Source organism: Eutrema salsugineum, unplaced genomic scaffold (genome assembly GCF_000478725.1).
Source record: "Eutrema salsugineum unplaced genomic scaffold, Eutsalg1_0 scaffold_9, whole genome shotgun sequence".
NCBI classification, from domain to species: Eukaryota; Viridiplantae; Streptophyta; class Magnoliopsida; order Brassicales; family Brassicaceae; genus Eutrema; species Eutrema salsugineum.
Genome location: NW_006256342.1, coordinates 8,651,835 through 8,671,755, shown reverse-complemented (window position 1 = coordinate 8,671,755; position 19,921 = coordinate 8,651,835). Strand labels below are relative to the sequence as shown.

General features: G+C 29.3%; 1 protein-coding gene across 1 annotated transcript; it reads right to left on the bottom strand.

Moving 5' to 3' along the window:
- Window positions 1-12,489: 12,489 nt before the first annotated feature.
- On the bottom strand, window positions 12,490-14,152 carry LOC18008764 (pentatricopeptide repeat-containing protein At1g66345, mitochondrial). Its single transcript, XM_006391324.2, has one exon. It carries the CDS (start codon window positions 14,137-14,139, stop codon window positions 12,604-12,606), a length of 1,536 nt encoding a protein of 511 aa, XP_006391386.1. The 5' UTR covers window positions 14,140-14,152; the 3' UTR covers window positions 12,490-12,603.
- Window positions 14,153-19,921: the final 5,769 nt, after the last annotated feature.

Here is a 19,921-nt window from a genome sequence, read left to right as displayed (position 1 = left end):
CTCAAGATTTATTAGAAGACCCTACGTTTTTTTTCCAGAAAGCTCATTACAAAATTGTATAACAAGTTGAGCCACTAGATCTACACCAATGACAGGACACTAGCAAGAAATTAAAAGGGAATCGATTACATTTACTCCATTTTATTTGAGTTTCATATATGTTAAGAAGGTTATAAATATTCAACACGATCGTTTTCTCTGCATGCGTTACACATGCATCTGCGGTACATTAATAAATACATGTCACATTCTTTTTCTTTACGTCTACGCATATGTTACACTCTATCTGGCTGGACATAACAATATTAAAAATTTGATTCTAATGTTTCGAAAGCTAACTTAAGATGAACATGCTATGTTGTATTTTCATTGAAATATTTTGTAAAATTTAAACAAAACAAAACTGCTTTGTCTATTGAAATATTTCATTTTGTCTTTTAATTAAGTCTTATACCACTATTTAAAAAGAAGCCAATCATGAACATATAGTGATATTATAATTCTATTGACATATATATATTATATTTCTATCCCTCCTAATTTCCCGTATTATTTACTGAAATGACGAAAATTTTGGCAATATTTGCCAGCATCATATAAACCTTTTAAATGATGAGATACGAGGTTTAACCATTACTCCTTTAGGGTTTGATTTGAACCCAAAAAAATTAGGGTTTGAATCTGTAAGTGATGGAAGCAAAGGGTAAAATGTAAAAATGATAGATATTCTAATTTTAATGAGTTTTTACGTAAAAAAAGAAGGATAGTAAGAATGTACATGTGACAACTTTTGAGATGTTGATGTAGTGATGGATCATCCTAGAGAAACCACTTTACCGACATATATATGATCATATCAACGACTTTTAAAGTGTTTATATCTTTCTAAGATTTTGTCACCTTTCAGTTAATAATAACTATGATCTACATTAAACAGAAGCAACCATGACTCTATAATTATTTCTCCAAAGGGTATGAGTAAAAAATAATGCTAAAAACATAATTAAAATGACATACCATTTATATATTTTCAATTGTATAATGCTTCTTCTTCGTTAGAACTTATATATAGATAAGCGATAGTTCATCCGCAGTCTATTTATATCAAAAATAAAATAATGAAGACGAAAAACTGTTCTCTTTTTTTTTGAACAACAAGAATTGTTTTCCAATTTCTAAATTTCTGATGAAAATAAATATAAGACCATCATTATGCAGGTTCTTAGCAGAGTTTTTTTTTAGGTTTTTTAATTAAATTAAAGATTAATTGTTGATTTTGTTAAGAATTGGTTTTTATTTGAGATATTTAAAAAAATTCTTAACAGCACATGTCAGTTTTTTATTGGTTAGAAAAATTTCTCTTCCTTTCTCTTTCTTCTTTCTTCCCCGAGCAATTTCTCTCACATTCTATTTCTTTTTTCTTTCTTTCCCAAATTTAATAACTAAAAAATACTAAGAAACCCATTAAAGATTCTAGCGTTAAAGATGTTCTAAGTGATTACACAAAAAAAAGGGTAAGTTATGTAGTATGAGTATAACAAAAAATACTAATCCATGAAAGCTCTTTATAAATCATGTCAACCCACATTTCATTATTCTGAATTACTAGTCGCTTTAAATTTGTTTTGGTCTCACTCCAAAAAATGTAATCACAATGGATCTTGCAAGTTGCAAGTTAATTAAAAAAAATAAAAAAATAAAGAAATAAAGAAGAGGAGATAAGAGGCTAAGAACAATAAGGGAATAAAGAAGAAGAAACTTTGAGGACCATAAAAATTGTTGTCTAACCAAAAAAACTATAACATATGGTGGTGGGGATACACTTTGTATTCTCTGATAATAAAGAATCTTATACAACTTTACATATGCATGTGATATCTATCATCTATAATATTTTCCTTCTAGATTTTATTTTTGAAATCCATTTTTTCTTAATAAATTATAATATGTTTTTGTAGTATTTCTAACATGATGTATATATATTAGATTTGTTGGAACATATATCGAAAATGAAAAGTGAGATTTCTGTATCCATTCAAAGATTTTCTTATTGTTAGAATCTATCTATACTATTATTTACGAAGTTAAAAATTTTAAGTGTCGTCTCCACAGCGATCGTCTTACGTGTTATTAATGTGTTAGTTTAATTAGTTTTCATTGGTCAATCATTAATCCTATATGTTAAATATCTGTGACATGAATTTTCTTACGATAATGGGCCAACGAATTTGTTCATGGACTCCTTCGATAATGTGCCAACAAGATGGGCCACTGATTTTATACTCGATCATAAGCAACCGATTCTCGAAACTCTAAACCCTAAAGCATCTATCGCATTATATATACCTCAATTGCCTACATATTTTTTTTAATGTACAAAAATTGTCTTCTGGTAATTGTCAATGCTTTTTCTTTTTCTCTAGCCGTCTTCTTCTTTATTGTTCAAAGAACTATACGTTGTTGGTTTTCCTTGATTGTTTTCTTTATTGTTCGTAGAATCTAATCTCTTTTTTCTCTAGACGTCTTCTTCTTTATTGTTCGTATAACTATAGGTGGTTGGTTTTACTAGATTGTTCTATGTGTCTTTATTAAAAAAAAACATGTGACGTTTTAATTGGTTCTTATAGATCGATCATTAATCATAGGGATTTTTGCTAAAAATAACCTAAAACTTGATTTTGAATACAAAAGTAGACCCCTGGAAAAACATTTGGCAGAAATAACCTAAAGGGGTAGTGAAAAGACCATTTAATCATGTATGAGTAAACAAAAAACGGATGTCTTAATTACCGTTTACATCCTCACGAAGTCTACTAAAGAGAGAAAGAAGTCTAATAGTAGACTTCGTTTATCAAAATGAAGTCTACTAAGTAATTAAATCTGGAAATTTAATTTTAAAATTTAGAAAAAATTATTTTGGTATCAAAATTACATTCATAAATTCCGTAATTATAACCCAAATGTACATAAATTATTTTTTCATATTGATAAATGGAAATTTATGTTTTTAAATTAAGAAGAAGAAAATTTATTATTTAGGATTTAAACTTAGTAGACTTCAATATAGAAGTCTGCTAAACCGAAAAAAATAATTTAACCAAAAATTGAACCCAAAAACAAGAAGTTAACCGAATTTTTTATGCCATTATATAAAAAAGTAACCCTAATTTTGTAAAAAAAAATGAAACCTTCCTCTTTCTATAACGGCGCTGTGCTCCACTCTCTCTGGCCTTTCTCCGCTACTTTTCCTGTTCGTCTCTGCTGCTGCGTCTACTTCTCTGCAAGCTCATCCTCAAAAAGTGGTCTCTCTCTCTATTTCTCTCTTTCACCTGAAATCTCGAATCTCTTTTTTTTTTTTCTTTTTTATGCGTAGCATCTCATTCTGCTTTAGATCTGATTATTATTCTTACTTTTCTTTCCATCGTCTTAGTCTGTAATCTATAGATCTCGATCTAGGTTATTTTTTTTTATTTTTTTCAATGATAGATCTTATTGTTGAATCGTTGGCTAAGCTCTTTTCCAACTAAAATGTTTTATTAAAATGACTTTGGTTCTAGAAAATTGAAAGAATTTGGTTGCAGAAGGCAAGATTGATTCAAACTTTTTCTCGCTCCTGTTTTTCATTTCTCAGGTGAAAGCTCTCGCTCTAACGTCGTTTGGTGTCGGTCCCTGTTCTCCTTAGCGGCTTTGATTCTCCGGTGACTCAAGGTGGATGCTCTATGCGGAACCAGATCTGGTGAGGACAAGGTCTGGCGACGCTTCCTCAAGAGTTTGAAGCTGGCGGTTTCATGGCGGCTCCTCTGTCTTGGGTATTTCTCAGATCTGGCTGGCATTCGGGTGTGTGGATGCAGATCGGCGGCTGTGTGAGGCGGTGAGGAGGAGTTTTGGTATGCTTGAATTGTCGGTGACCTTCGAGTAAGCCTGCTGCTTGTGGGCGGTGGTGGGTCGTGAAAGGGGTCTCGGCGGCGGCTGACTACGGCGACGGATGGCTTTTTTTAGGTGAGAGGCGTGGTTTGATCTTTTCTCCCACTCTTGTTCTGTTCGAGCTTGTTCCGGAACGGCACCCTTCTCTCCAAATCCCCTCTTTTTCCTTCCTCCGGTTAGCTTCCCCGGTCGTGACGTTTCAGCGAGGATCCCGGTGGCGTGGTTGCTCTTTTCTCCCGCTCTGGTTCTTTCCTCCAGTTTCTGGTGTGCTCAGGTTGGTGGCTCTCTTCTCGGCGGCAGGTGGCTCCGGTGGCTGCGAGACTAGGGTTTCCTGTCACTCAGTTTGTTTTTCTGTTTTGGGCTTTCTTCCTTTCGGCTCCTGGCCTGGCCCATTAGTGGTTCTCGGGTTGGGCTTTTTTTTTTTCCTTTTGTTGTTTCTTTATCTTTTTGTTTTATTGCATCTTTTGTATATGTACCCAAAAAAAAATCCTAAAAATTTCAATATGAAAACCTTTAAAAAAAAAAAAAGACAGTTTCGGCTGGGACCAAATTTTTTCCAGCTGTTTCTATTTAACTTTTACACAAAACATAGAATTTTGCTTTTATCAGATTGTTCTTTTGGTAAATCTTTGTACCCGAAGGAAGCTACCTGATGTTAATGATGACCAGCGTATGAATAAAATAGTAATAGATGATACGTTGGAAATTTTTGTAAGTTATAATTATAATACATAAACGTATTAAACTCATAAGTAATTTTGTAAAAAAACATAAAAATCACATTAGCAAACTTAATTACAAAGCACAATATAGCAAACACATAAATATCAAAAACTTTACACAGGAGACTTCGTTTGAAGACTTCGTAGACTCCAAATGAAGTCTACTTTTATAAGCTAACTAGCTTATAAATCAAAATATTCGATTCCACAATAGATATCGACTTAAATCAAATGAAAATCATTGAGTAGTTCAAGCACTTGCTAACACGCATGTCAAAACCTAAAAATTAAAAAAAAACATTATAAATATTTAAGATATGTGTTTTTCAAATAAATATAAAAAGTAGACTTCCTAATTAGACTTCCTTAGTAGACTTCAGGAGAAGTCTACTGAAGTCTACTTTGGTAAGCTAAGTAGCTTAAAAATCAAAACTTCTGATTCAACAATAAATATCGAATGAAATAAAATGAAATTCACTGGGTATTTCAATCACTTCATAAAAAGCATTTCTAATCCAAAAATTAAAAAAAAATACTTTATAAATTTGCCTAAAATGCGTTTTTAAAAAAACTGCAATAAGTAGACTTCTAAAACAGACTTCAAACGTAGACTAGAGGAGAAGCCTACTTTTTCATAATGAAGTCTACTAAAGAAGTCTACTAAAAAAACAGGTTATTTTTGCAATTGAGCAATCCGTTGACTTTTCCTTCAGTAGACTTCAGAAGTAGACTTCTGGCCAAAAATGTTACTTTAGCATTTGACCAAGCCATTGACTAACAAAGTAGACTTCTATTGTAGACTTCATGTAAGAGTAGATTTCTCTGACAGTCTACTTTTGAAGTCTACTTTTTCAATAGAAGTCTACGGAAAAAAATAGGTTATTTTTGCAATTGACTATCTTTAGTAGACTTCACTGTGAAGTTTACTCAAAAAAAGATTCCTTCTAAGTTTGACCGAAAAATATAAGTAGACTTCCCAAAGAAGTCTACAGTTTTTAGACTTCTTTCTAAAGTCTACTGCAGCTTTCCGGAGTTTTCTGAATTTTTTATTTTTTAAAAAACTTTAGTCAAACACTAAAATGCCCTATACGTTTTTGGTCAAACTACAAAAGTAACTTAAAAGTAGACTTCTTGTGCAGACGTACACAGTAGAATGTAGAAAGAAGTCTACATTAAAAAGTCAAAATACGGTCAACTACAAAAATAACCTCTTTTCTTTCTTAGACTTCTTAAGCCTTCAAATGAAGTCTACTATGCTTTTTTTTTGTTTTCAAAGGATATCGAGTAAACTTCTCGTGAGGTTTAATGAAGTCTACTTTTAAAAAGTCAATTGCAAAAATAACCTTATGTTGACTAGTAGACTTCAGTATACTTCACGAGAAGTCTACTTTCGCGATATGAAAACTGAAATATGGAGAAATTGAAGTGTGACGATTACCTTTTACAAAATTGAGCTCGGGTACAGTTCTTTTAAGCACCCAGAACTCAGGATTCCACCAAAAATAAGCAACCCAGATGTCAAGTAACCAGAAATCACCGAAAATGCATGACTTTTGGCATTGTAACTTAGCCCAGATGTTTTGGAGAAGAGATTATGAAAGAATGAGGAAGGTTATGAGTGAATGAGCTCAAATATTTACTTATTACAGCTTTAAAATTGGTTGAGAAGCATTTATTCCATTTTCATGGTTGTTCATTGTGGTTGAAGAAATTGAAGAAGATGGCATTTTCGTAATTAAAAGGTCTTTAGAAGGTCCAAGGAGACTTTAGCCAAATTAAAGAAAAATCGAAATAATAGATGTATAATGGCATTTTCGTTAATAGTTTAAGTGGGAAGGATAAAATTGTGAGAAAATGGTAAAAGTTGGAGAGAGAAAAAAAAGAGGTTAGTTTGGTGTTTGACTTTGAAATATGGGTTAAATCTAAAACTCTCCCTTAATCATACGTGTAAATACCCGTGACATGGCTTTTTTCCCTTGATTATGTGCCAGCGATTTTGTTTGTGGGTCACCAATCTTGAAGTCGGCCCTAGCCATTGATTTTGGTTATGGGTCACCGATATCAAAGTTGGTACTAACTTAAATCATAGCATATCCATCGTGCTATATATACTCCTCTCGGTTTTTATTATTTCTGACATACAACGTCCGTCTTCTAAGGTCTACCATTTTTAAATAAAAAACCATCCACGTCTTTTTTTAAAAAATTTATATATACTATTATTTATGTATTTCTGTAATGACAACCTACTATTTTTTTATAGTTCATACTTCGCTGATTGAATATTTCATCTCTCGCCTTACAATAGTATTGTTAGGTAAATAAAATTATGTTTTTTTATTTTAATTCGTGCTTTAAATGTTTTTTTCTGCTTCTAGACGTTCTTCTTATATTAATCTATTGCCTAAGAAATCTGTACAATCATCAATAAAAATAAATGATTAAACAGGTTTCTAATTAGTTTTTGCTAATTAATAATTTATGTATTGTTCTTTTTTTTTACTCATTCATAATTGTTATTTATTGTTATAAAAGACGTACAAATAATTTTTCCTGATAAATCATATCTATTGCTCTTTCTTTTATTCACCTATAATTCTTACAACTTTAAAGTAGAAGTATAAAGAAGAAGATGTAGTTGATGATAAGAACTAAAAAAAAAAAATTAGAATAAAAAACCATGGAGAATAAGAACCAGATGAGAACATGAAACAATAAAGAAGAATACAGATAAGAAAAAAAAAAGATGTTGGAGTTAAAGAAGGAAACCAGAAGAAAAAAATGAAAGATGAAGAAAACAAAGTAAAAGAAGGAAAAATGGGAAAATGAAGTAGACAAGTAGGTGAAGATGAGAAAGAGATGAAGAAAAACCAGAAGAAGAAGAGTTTGATGAAGACCAAAGAGGAATAAGAAGTAGAGAATAAACAAGGCTAATAAAAATTGAAAAAAAAAAGAACTGAGTGAATACGAAGATAATGAAGAAGAAGTCAAAGATAATGATGAATATGAAAGAGAAGGGTGAGGAATAAGAAAATTGAAAGATACATAAGAGGAAGAAGAATAAAAAAGTACAAGTCAAAGATGATGAAGAAGAAGAATGAAAATATGAGGAAAAGGAAGATGAAGAAAACAAAAGGTACAAGTCAAAGATGAAGAAGAAGGAAAATATGAGGAAAAATAAGATGAAGAATTTGGGGCAGCAAAATAAAGCAAAAGCCTTAAAATTAGAGACTGAAGAAGAAGACAAATAAAAACAAAAAAAAAGAATAAGAAAAATACGAAGAATAACTAAACCAAAAGATAAAAAACATGTGCAGAAGAGTACACCCAAACAAAAGAGGAAGAAAAAGAAGAAGAAGAAGAAGACAAAACAGAAGAGAGAAATGAAATAGAAGTTGTAAATGATGAAGAAGAGGAAAGAAAAGACAAGGAATAAGAAAATTGACGTTGATGATAACGAAGAAGGAAAAAAACGAAAAAAGAAGACTCGAAAAAAGAAAAAGAAAAATCATAATAAGAAAAAATATGACAAGACAAAAATATTGAAGAATAAAAAGGGGAAGTGGATGATGAATTTGGAGAAAGAGGGAGATAGGGAGAAATTAAGTTAAAGCTTTCAAGGACATGTAGATGCTTCATGGACATGTAGATGGAGAGAGAGAGAGAGAGAGAGAGAGAGAGAGAGAGAGAGAGAGTGACAGGGATAAATCGAGAGAGAAAGAGAAATGATTGAGAGAGTTAAACCTTATAGGGACATGATATTAAATCTATGTTAGTTTGTATTTTCTGTGTTTTTATTTTTTCATATTTGAAACACTTCTTACTATAAATGTAGTGATCTAAACGTATGATATATATAGTTTAGGATGAAGGGGAAAGGGAGAGAATGAGAGAGATATATTGAAAGAGAGAGAGAGAGAGGGAGAGAGAGAAACTGATAGGGAGGGATGCATGGAGGGGGGAGAGAGAGAGAGTTAAAGTTTTCCAGTACATGTATTTGATTGATATAAAAGACGAAAGAAAATAAGAAGAATATGAAGTCCGAGAGAACGAAGAAGACGAAGGTGATGAAGAAGAAGAAGAAGAATAAGTAGAATATGAAGAAGATGAGGAAAAGATGTAGAAAACAGTGAAGAAGAAGAAGATGTGATAAAAAAAAATTAAAGAATAAAAAGTAAGAAAAGACATATAAAATGGAGAGGAGAAAGACAAAAAAATAAAAGAAAATTAGAGAAACTAAAAGAAGGTCGTGAAAGAGAGAAGAAGAGATAAATATAGAAGATGATGAAGAAATATAAAGAAAAGACGATAAGACACACTAAAAGATAAAAAAAAAGAAAAAAAAAAGATTAAAAACAATTATGTGGAGATGAAGAACACGTCTTAGTTCAATTGGGCTGTGAGCTCAATTACTTATTTAGTAAATATTTTTATCTTTAATTTTGGATAATGTTTATTTTTTGGATTTGTCTTTATATTATCATATATATATATATATATATATATAGATATGTGTGTCTTAAATAGTTGTTTTAATTCTTTTCACTTTTTCATTTATAATATCAAAATCTCTAAGCCCGTACAAGGTGCGGAACAAACACCTAGTTATACCTAAGACCCAATCCTTATGAATTATATGGACCATACTTAATTACATAAATAAATGAAAGTTACATATTGGATCAATGATTTGGATTCATTTGGACATACATGTTAAATCTTATAAGATTTGAGGGATTTTAACATTTTCAACAATTTTAAGCAACTTTCACAAGATACTGTAACAACTTTTATGTGATTAGTAAAAATTTCAAAGTATTTTAAAATTTGTTTTTTTTTTTAAAAAAAAAAGAAAATTGAGATAATTTTTTAGAAAATAGATAAAATGTAATTTCAAAGACATGGACTTCGACTTCTTCAACGAATTATCAATTTAGCATACTTTTTTAAATTCTTATTTAGAAGGATGATTTGCAAGAATAACAGCTTCTCAAGAGTAAATAGGTAATTAGCAATCAAAAGTAGTCAATTCAATATATAGTCAACTCAAAAAGGGCTAGGAAATGATACTAAACTCTTTGCTCCCTTCTGTCCAACATTATTTTTTCTGACACAATACAAATATGTCTTTTCTCAAAAAAATTATAACACTAATGTCTATTTTCGACAATAGCAGCTATTACTTTTACTTTTACTATACAACTGTAACTCCATCGAGATTTATGTATGCATCTATATTATTTTGAATGATTTATTAAAACGTACATAGTCAATTAGTCTGATATATATCTAATAATCAATTACTCTAAACAAACTAAATTTGTAATTACGGGGATAAAATAGTTCATTATAAAACCATGGTAGTTAAACAAATTATGTATCAAAACTAATTAACTACTCTAGACAAACTGAGGTTGGAACAATCTGAAATAAAATCATTCATTACGTAAACACAATTATATGACCATAGTAATCAACTATATACTTTTATCGTAGTCAATTAGTCGCACAAGACTATACATGTACAGTAATCAACTACTCTAAACGAACTGAGTCTGTAACTATGAAAATAAGATAGTTGATTATATGAACATGATAGTCAAATATATTGTGTATAAAAAGTAATTAACTATGTATATGAATGTAGTAGTTAACTACATTGTGTTATATTTTGTGAGATAGTATCTACTTTCGACAACAGTAGCGATTACTTTTACTTTTACTATACAACTTTAACTCCATCAAAATTTTTGTATGCATTTATGTTATTTTGAACAATTGATTAAAACGTACATAATCAATTAGTCTGATATAATTATACATATATAGTAATCAATTACTCTAAATAAACCGAGGTTGTAATTACGAGAATAAGATAGCTGATTATAAAACCATGATAGTCAAACAAATTATGTATCAAAAGTAATCAACTACTCTAGACAAATTGAGGTTGGAACAATCTGAAATAAAGTCATCCATTACGTAAAACAGTAATCAACTATGTATATGAATGTAGTAGTTAACTACATTGTGTTATATTTTGTGAGATAGTGTCTACTTTCGACAATAGTAGCGATTGCTTTTACTTTTACTATACAACTTTAATTCCATCAAAATCTGTGTATGCATTTCTGTTATTTTGAAAAATTTATTAAAACGTACATAATCAATCAGTCTGATATAACTATACATATATAATAATCAAATACTCCAAATAAACTGAGTTTTTAATTACAAGAATAAGATAGTTGATTATAAAACCATGGTAGTCAAACAAATTATGTATCAAAAGTAATTAATTACTCTAGACAAATTGAGGTTGGAACAATCTGAAATAAAGTCATCCTTTACATAAAAAAGTAATCAACTATGTATATGAATGTAGTAGTTAACTACATAGTGATATAGGTCTTATAAATGTATGTGACTGTAGTAGTTCTTATACATGTGTGTGAATGTAGTAATTAACTATTTTATGAGATAGTTATTGTACATATGTGTGAATGTAGTAGTTAAATACTTTGTGAGATAATTCTTATCCATGTGTACAAATGTAGTAATTAACTATTTAATGAGATAATTATTGTACATGTGTGTGAATGTAGTAGTTAACTACGTTGTGATTATTGTACATTTGTGTGATTGTAATAGTTAACTATTTTGTGAGATCATTTCTATATATATATATATATATATATATATATATGAATGTAGCTGACTGTTAGATCTATGTTTTATTAAATTATTAGTTAACTATTTTGTGAGATAGATCTTATATTTGTGTATGAATGTAGTCGTCATCTATTTTTCTTATACATGTGTATGAATATAATAGTCAGCTATTGTTGTTTATTTTTAGCTATTGAGGAGATAAATGTAGAGAGAATGAAATAGAAGATAGAAAAGTTTGATAAAAAAAAAAAAGAGAGAACAATTTCTATCCTTTTTTATTTAAAAAAAAGGCTAAAAAATTATATGTATCAGAGAGATAGAAAAGAGAATGTAACAAAGTTAAGGTGTTTCCGAAAAATTAAGGCTTATCAGATAATGAAAAAGTTTTTGCTGCTATGGTATTACAAAGATGGTATAAGGTTAGTTAGTTAGGGGTGTGTTGAGTTTTTAAACATGAATAAAATACTAAAGTTTTATTTTTGCAATTTACTCTGAGGAAGCTGCTATTTCTTATAATTTCCTATTTAGAATCACATGTTCTCTTGACTAACAAGCTCGAACCAAGGCCATTTAACAGAAACAAACAAATAACCTTGAACCCTGTTATGAAAACATGAGTTGTTCTCCGTGTCCTGCCTCTACAGCTTCTCTCCACTAAAAGCAAAGTAATGATGTTCTCATTGACGTCCCTTTTTGTCGTTTTTTTTCAGCTACTGGTTTAGTTTATGGGATTGGCAAGGGCACGGGAGAATGGTTATTTCCTACCTGAGTATAGTTAGCGAGGTCCAGATCCGAACCAATATACACGACCTGTGCGAAAACATACCCACACTTAACAGAAATTTGAATTTCATACATGCATTTCAAAAAGTTGGGCCAGTTTATATCAATTGATCTTTGATATAACCTCAAAACCAGAAGTGCATAGTCACGAACATATCTCCGTAAGACATTGCTCTTTTGTCAAAGTTAGCTTTGAAGAAGTCACGAACATATCTCCGTAAGACATTGCTCTTTTGTCAAAGTTAGCTTTGAAGAAACTTTTTATAGAGTTTGTGTTTCTTCCTCTCTAGAGTCTTGATTCTTACAGAGACTTAGTGGGTTTAACTAACTTCGATGTTTGGGAAGAGCTCTTTAATACATCAGTAAGTTTCTCTTATTGTTTCCTTAGTCCTCATGGTCTATGAGTGCAGCTTTATACAACTTTCTCCTCATTTCTTCTTTCAGATCAATGAATATGAAAATACAAAGAGTCTAAACTACAAATATCTGCATTTAAGATGTATCAACCTGTTTTTCTTTTGGGTTTAAGTATAAACCTATGCTTCATAATTCTCAAGTACTTCTCTGCAGCTTCCACTTTACCACAACACCAAAGTCCCATTATAAGTGACCTAAACACCTCAAAACCAGGAGAGATCTTTCGATATTCCATCTCGTAGAACAGCTTGAGCGCGATATCGATACATTTTCCTTTCGCAAACCCTTGAATCAGATGAGTGTAAGTCTGTTCATCAGGTGTAAACCCTTTATCCACTGACTTGGTTAAGATCTCGTTTGCGCGTCTCACATTCTCAATCTTGCTCAATCTCTTCACCATCTCATTGAAAGCAGAGCAGCTAGGAAGAAGCCCTCTCGTTACCATCATCTCACAATACTTCAAGCTCTCTTCTTCTCTTCCGCATCTCGCACAACCTACGATCACAGAATCAAAAGTCTCTTCATAAGGATCGATCCCGGAGTTTTCCATCTCTGCAATCAACCGCTCTGCTTCTTCGATATCGCCCTTTTCGGTATACGCTTTGATGAAAGCCGTGTAAACGAAAGCATTTGCGTCGAAACCTCTTTGAAGCATTTCATCAAACACCTTTCGTGCAGATTCCAAATCGCCTTGTTTTGTTCTCGCGAGCACGACGAGAGAGTAACCGATCGTGTCGATGACCATGTTCTTTTGCAACAATCTCTTCAGCAAACTCATACCTTCCTCGATTCGATTCGATTCTAGAACCCTAAACACCAAGCTCGTGTTAACGATCAATGGAGGTGAGGATCTCTTACCATGAATTCTATCCAACAAAGCTACGACTTCTTTTAATTTACCTTCCTTGCACAACGCACTGATCATGATTTGAATCGTCGTCTCGTTCGGATAAATCCTCTTATCTGTCGCGAGCTCGTAGATTCTCCAAACGAGATCGATCCGGCTCGATTTTGCAGCGAAATGGAGCAACGTGTTTAAGGTAATCACACTCAGAGAGAATCCACGATCGCATAATCTGTGGAAAACATCGAATCCTGATTCTAGTAGCCTGAGCTTAGCGTAACCTTGAACTAGTAAATCAAAGACGAGAGGAGTGGAGCAAGAGACATCGTAGGTAGAGAGCAGCGAATCGAGTAAATCGGAATCGGAATCAGAGTTTAACAGAGAAGATTCGATTAGAGCTCGAGCGTCTACGAGTAATCGAGCTCTGACGAGGATGTGAATCGCGACGGCGTAAGAGGAGGTTCCGTGGCGGAGATTCCGTGTGTTAGCTGACCAGTGGAAGAAGCTTAAAGCGCGTTTGGCGGTTTCTGGTTGTTTGAAACGGAGGAGGATTTTCTTGACGAGGGAATCGGAGAAATCGATGGAAGAGTATTTGTTAGAGAGAGTGTCCCAGTTTTCGCTGTTTCGCAACGATTCTAAGATGGCGTCGATGAGAAGTAGTTGTTCTGGAACGATTTTGGAGGAGAAGGAGAAGAAGGAGAAGCCATGGGTGCATCTTGGAGGTTGTTTGGAGATCGAAACGAAGTAACACCATTGATGTGCTCCTAAGCGGCGCATGAAGTTTGGAATGTTTTATTTGGAATGGCTCGGCGAGGTGGATCGGTCCTGGTGGTGGAGATATGGGACGAGGTTTTACTCGGCGGTGACTGTGCCGTTCGTATAGCTTTCCGGTTAATTTCGGTTCCTTTTTTATCCAATTCCACTTTGGTACACCATACCAAATTCCGGATTACAATGAATCTGAGGAAAAATGTTTAACAAAGTGTTTAATAAATTTAAAAAATAGTAGTTATTTTTTTAGTTTTTAAAAAATTAAATAAAAATTCTGATTAAAAACCAAAATTTTTAGAAAAGAAAACACAGAAAATTTATATATTATATACTTTTACAGGTGATCTAATTTTATCATCTATTTTTTATTTTTAATTTTTTTAACAGATTATAAAATATCAAAATATATTCTGTATTCTGTATATCTAATTATAATATAATCTTCTCTATTAAAACAGAAGGGTGTTTCGTATCCAAACAATTTTTTAAAAAAATTTCTACTATCTAGTGGATATCTAATATTTATATGGCCAAATAAATTTTAAATTTGATTTTCGTGTTTTAATCATTTTTGTAATTAAATTTTTATTGTTTCTCTCTCTCCCGATTTTTTATTATTTTTTAAAAATAATAAATTTGAAATACATACTAAATCTTATCCACTGATATCTAATTTTAAATTTGATTTTCCTGTTTTAATTATTTTTGTAATTAAGTTTTTATTGTTTCTCTCTCTCTCTCCCGATTTTTTTTCATCATTTTAAAAAGATAATAAATTTAAAATACATACTAAACTTTATCCACCTATATCTAACAAATTTTAAATTTTATTTTCCTGTTTTCATTATTTTTATAATTAAGTTTTTATTATTTCTTTCTCCCGATTTTTCGACATAATTTTTAAAAGATAATAAATTTGAAATACATACTAAACCTTATCCACCGAACCAAATCAGCAAAGTTTTAAGTTTTTTTTTTATAATACATTTAGCATGCAATCTCACTTTTTTTTAATATACTAGATTTTGCGTCCACGTTACGCGTGAGTATTTTGTTAATAAAAATTATATGCAATCAATTATATTTATTAAGATATAAATTTTATATATTAGTGATTTAATAATATATTTAAAATATTATGGTGTTAATATAATAATTTTTATGTAAATTTTGAAGTTTTAACGGTTTTGTTTTAAATCTATATACTATATGTCATATTTCAAAAACGTATTATTTGGTCAAACATTTATAAATTAATATATATACCCAAATCAACTAAATTTTTTATAAATTAATCAAATCGTACTTATTAAACATAATATTGACATGATGATAAAATATTATACATTCACTTCTTAATTCATGAAGATAATTTTTTATTTATCATTTTCACTTTTCTTCTAATTATATATGTATTTTTGAAAAATAATAATAAAATTTAAAATTTAATCTTTTTTTCTCTTATTTAACCGATACAAATTTTTATTTTATTATATTAATTTAAAAAAATAACTAATAAATATAACAACTTTAAATTTGAAACCAAAATAATAGTTGAATATAAAATGAAGAAAATCACACAAAAATTTGTGAATTAAATATATTTTTGTCAATTGGTTGTGTAAACGTTTAAATAATTTCAATAATTATACATTATCTATTCTAATAAGAATGGTTTCGTTTTCATCATGTTCAATTTTATTCTTGCTATATCTGTTTTTTTCAATAAAGAGATCATATTTCTTTATTTCAATGATTTTTGTATGATTATATTCAGTTTTATCATATTCATTCTTACTTCTTTTAATTATAATTAAGTAAGCAGTCGGTACAATTTAATACATATAAATTTAGAAAAATGAAATAATAAATTGAACAATTCAAAACTAAAAATTTCTACGTTAATCTATTGTAATTCAAGTCAAATATACAAAATATATTTTTTTCGATCATTTTTGCATAATTATTACATGAGATTATGTGAAAATATGTTTTGCATATGTAAAAGAAAAAATAATATAAATTATAATTATTAGCTATTTAAAATTCTACATAAAAAACCTTAAAATCAAGTAACATAAACTTGTATAAGTAGCATATAGTTTTATAGATAATAAATTAAATTTATAATTTAAACAGTAATAATGAAGATTTTAATATCATGTTTTTATTTTGTTATTAGAGATTTTTTATTCTTTAATTTATTTTCTTAGTATAATTAGGAAATTTTTTTAAATTTACAATTTTGATATATACGAATAAAATTTAACTTTTAAATGCTGATGTGGATGCCTTGAAAATAATATAGCTTTAACTGTTATTCATAATAGAATATTTTTAATTAACAATTTTTTTTATATTGTTTTGTATTAACAATGTAATTTTATAATTTAGAATTTTTTTAATTTTAGTTATTGATGTACACTAATAAAATTGATATTTTAAATCTTATGTAGATGTCCTTAGAGGCATATAACTTCAATTTTTATTTTTCTATAAAGATTTGTTTTTGTTAACCATATAATTTTAAATTTTTCTAATTTTTCTAGTTTTAAATATTGATGTGGACCAATAAAATTGAACTTTTATATCATATGTGGACATTTTTAGAGGCATATAGCTTTTAATTTTTTTTTTAATAATAGATTTAGAAATCAAAGCTAGAAGATCTCACACGAGGCAAGTGATTGTGGTCTCTCCTTGTTTTAAAGCTTACTGAATATATTCGCATGCTGCTTGGTCAGCTAATTGTTACCTTTTTGGTTAACGTTAGGTTGTTAAAACACCATCAGATGCCATGTTATTTCAAAAATCTTCCTCGGATACCTCAATCTTCGGCTTAATGACAGAACTTCTTTCTCTATTTTCAGTGCTTCGTTTTTCAAAAGTGTCATGGCTTTGGTCTCACTTCCTTGTTTTGAGGCTTACCGAATGTATTTGGATGTTGCTTGGTCACTAATTGTTACCTTTGTTGTTAATATTAGGTTGATAATTAAAACCGTATCAGATGCCATGTTATTTCAATAATCTTCCTCAAATACCTCAATCTCCTTCGTCTTAATGATGAAACCTCTTTCTCTATTTTCAGTGTTTTGTTTTTTAAAAATGTCGAGTATCAATCACTTGACATGTTTCTCGGACTGCTTGAAATTTATCATTCTTCTCAAATTCGGTGGCCAAGCTTTGGAGATTTTTGGGTCTTTTTCGATATTAAAACGGCTTGTAATGCCTTTGTTTATATCTCGTTTCATTATAATCTTTGTAATTTAGCTAATAGTTAAATTTATAGTTTAGCCAAGTTGGTTCTTTTACTGTAATGACTCCTTTTTTTGTCAAACCTAACTCTATTTTTTTTTTTTTTTTTTTATTTGAAATGGTTGCACACACAGAAAAAAAACTTAAAAATTATTATAGTTATGTGACAAAAATTTGGATACTAATGTAAGAGTCTCTAAATATGTGTGTATACATCTAATTTAAATTTAAAATTTTATATTTTAATACGATTTATTTTAGTTTTTTATTATTAACAAAAATTTAATATATAATTTCTTTATCTTTAATAATTTTGAAAAATAATAATGGAATTTGAAAAAAAAAATTAATTTTCAATGTTAAGGTGGACCAATACAAAATTTATATATAATTTTTTTATTCGGCAATAATTAGAATTTGTAAACTTTCTAAATTTCCTTATTCAGCAATAATATAAGCATTTGTAAAGTTTCCTGATTTTGAATATTGATGTGGACCAATAAAATTACCTTTTAAAATCCTATATGGACACCATCTAAAGAATTTCTTTCTCTATTTTGAATGTTTTGTTTTTCAAAAGTATCATGATATTAGTCTCTTCTCCTTGTTTTGAGGCTTACCGAATGTTTTCAGATGTTGTTTGGTCAGTTAATTGTTACCTTTGTGGTTAAGGTTATGTTGTTAAAACCCCATCAAATGTCATGTTATTTCAAAAATCTTCCTTGGATACCTCAGTCTCCTTCGTCTTAATGACATAACCTCTTTCTCTATTTTCAGTGCTTCGTTTTTCAAAAGTGTCAAGTATCAATCACTTAACATGTTTCTCGGATTGTTTAGAATTTATCATTTTTCTTAAATTTGGTGGTCAAGCTTTGGAGATTTTATGGTTTCTTATTTTAATATTATTTATTTTAAGGTTTTTATTATTAATAAAAAATTTATGTATAATTTCTTTATCTTTAATAATTTTTAAAAACAATAATAGAATTTGGAAACTTTTTAATTTTCAATGTCGAGGTGGACCAATCAAAAATTTATACAAAATTCTTTTATTTAGCAATAATATTAGAATTTATAAACTTTCTTAATTTTCTTATTCAGTAATAATATTAAAAATTTGTAAATTTTCCTTATTTTTGAATTTTGAATGCTGATGTGTACCAATAAAATTACTCTTTTAAATCCTATGTGGACACTCTTAGAAACATATAACTTTAACTTTTATTAGTATATATATATATAAAAAGATATAAGATAAGAAGATTTAGCATGCAATCTCAACAAATCATGCAATCTCTGCAGTTATTTTAGACGTCTGCATATTTCAGTTTTGTTTCAGAGATTTCAATTTCATATTATTAAAGTTGAATTATTACAGAATATTCCTCTACGTCTGGCATATTCTGTGTCAATCCTTCTTCAGATAATATCTTAATTAACTAATCAATAATAACATTTTGATTATTCTAGATTATCGATAACCTACGTCTATAAAATAGAAACTCAATTAACAATTCTATTACTCAGCACCACCAACTCATTCTAACGTGTTTGTGAAAAAAATATTCATTCACTTGTCTTAAAGATGTGAAGCCTTACAAAACGACTTGGCGAATCCACATAAAAGTATTGCATTCCTGGAAGCAATATACATCACATGCTGGAGAATCATTAGAGTTAGTATTAGCAGGTGAAACTGTAAGTCATTTTTGCAATTTCAATATCAGTATATATGTAATTTCTGCTAATATTTTTCTCTTATACTTTTAAAAGCAACTCTTAATCTATTTTTATAGGATGTTAAAATCCATGTTTCATATAAAAAAACTTGGATTTTACGTCTTGAAAAACAACTTAGTGTTGGAGAGTGGAAAATTCTTGAAAAATTCTTTTTATCTCCTGCAAATGGCAACTTCCGTCTAACTAGCCATGTCTACACAATCTTTGTTAAAATCAGATGACTTTTTCTTTTTGTCATTGACCAGTTTTGAGCATATCACAAGTAATAATCTCAAAACTCAATACTTGATTGGTAAGTTCATATTTAGCACTCTACTACATGATTTCATGTTTTGTTTTTCTATATAATTACAAAAATTTCTGAATTTTATTCTGGAATATCAAATATTTTAAAAGATATTATTTACAAAATTAAATGGTTTTAATATCATGAAAGATTGAAATGAATATATGTCTCGAGGAATTTTTTATCGTATACTAAGAAAATAAAATATCATAGAATAATGTTTATTAAATTTATTATTTTATTTCTCCAAATATTTTAAAATTTCGAATTGAATTTTGTTTTGAAACAAAACTTGAAACATTTTCTATACATTTATTTTATACTATTATTAGACAGTGTATAGTATACATAGAGAAATTGAAATGCAAATATCTACTAATTTACGTGTGTTATAATGTTGAACATAATCAAATTAGTTTACTAACATAATTTTGTTTTAAATTTTATTTTTATAAACTAAAAAAAAATCAACATAAAACACATAAATAAACATGTAAATATATAACA

What these genes read in the sequence shown, in the direction of transcription:
- LOC18008764 (XM_006391324.2), bottom strand. Translation starts at nt 14,139, where the DNA reads ATGCGCCGCTTAGGAGCACATCAATGGTGTTACTTCGTTTCGATCTCC.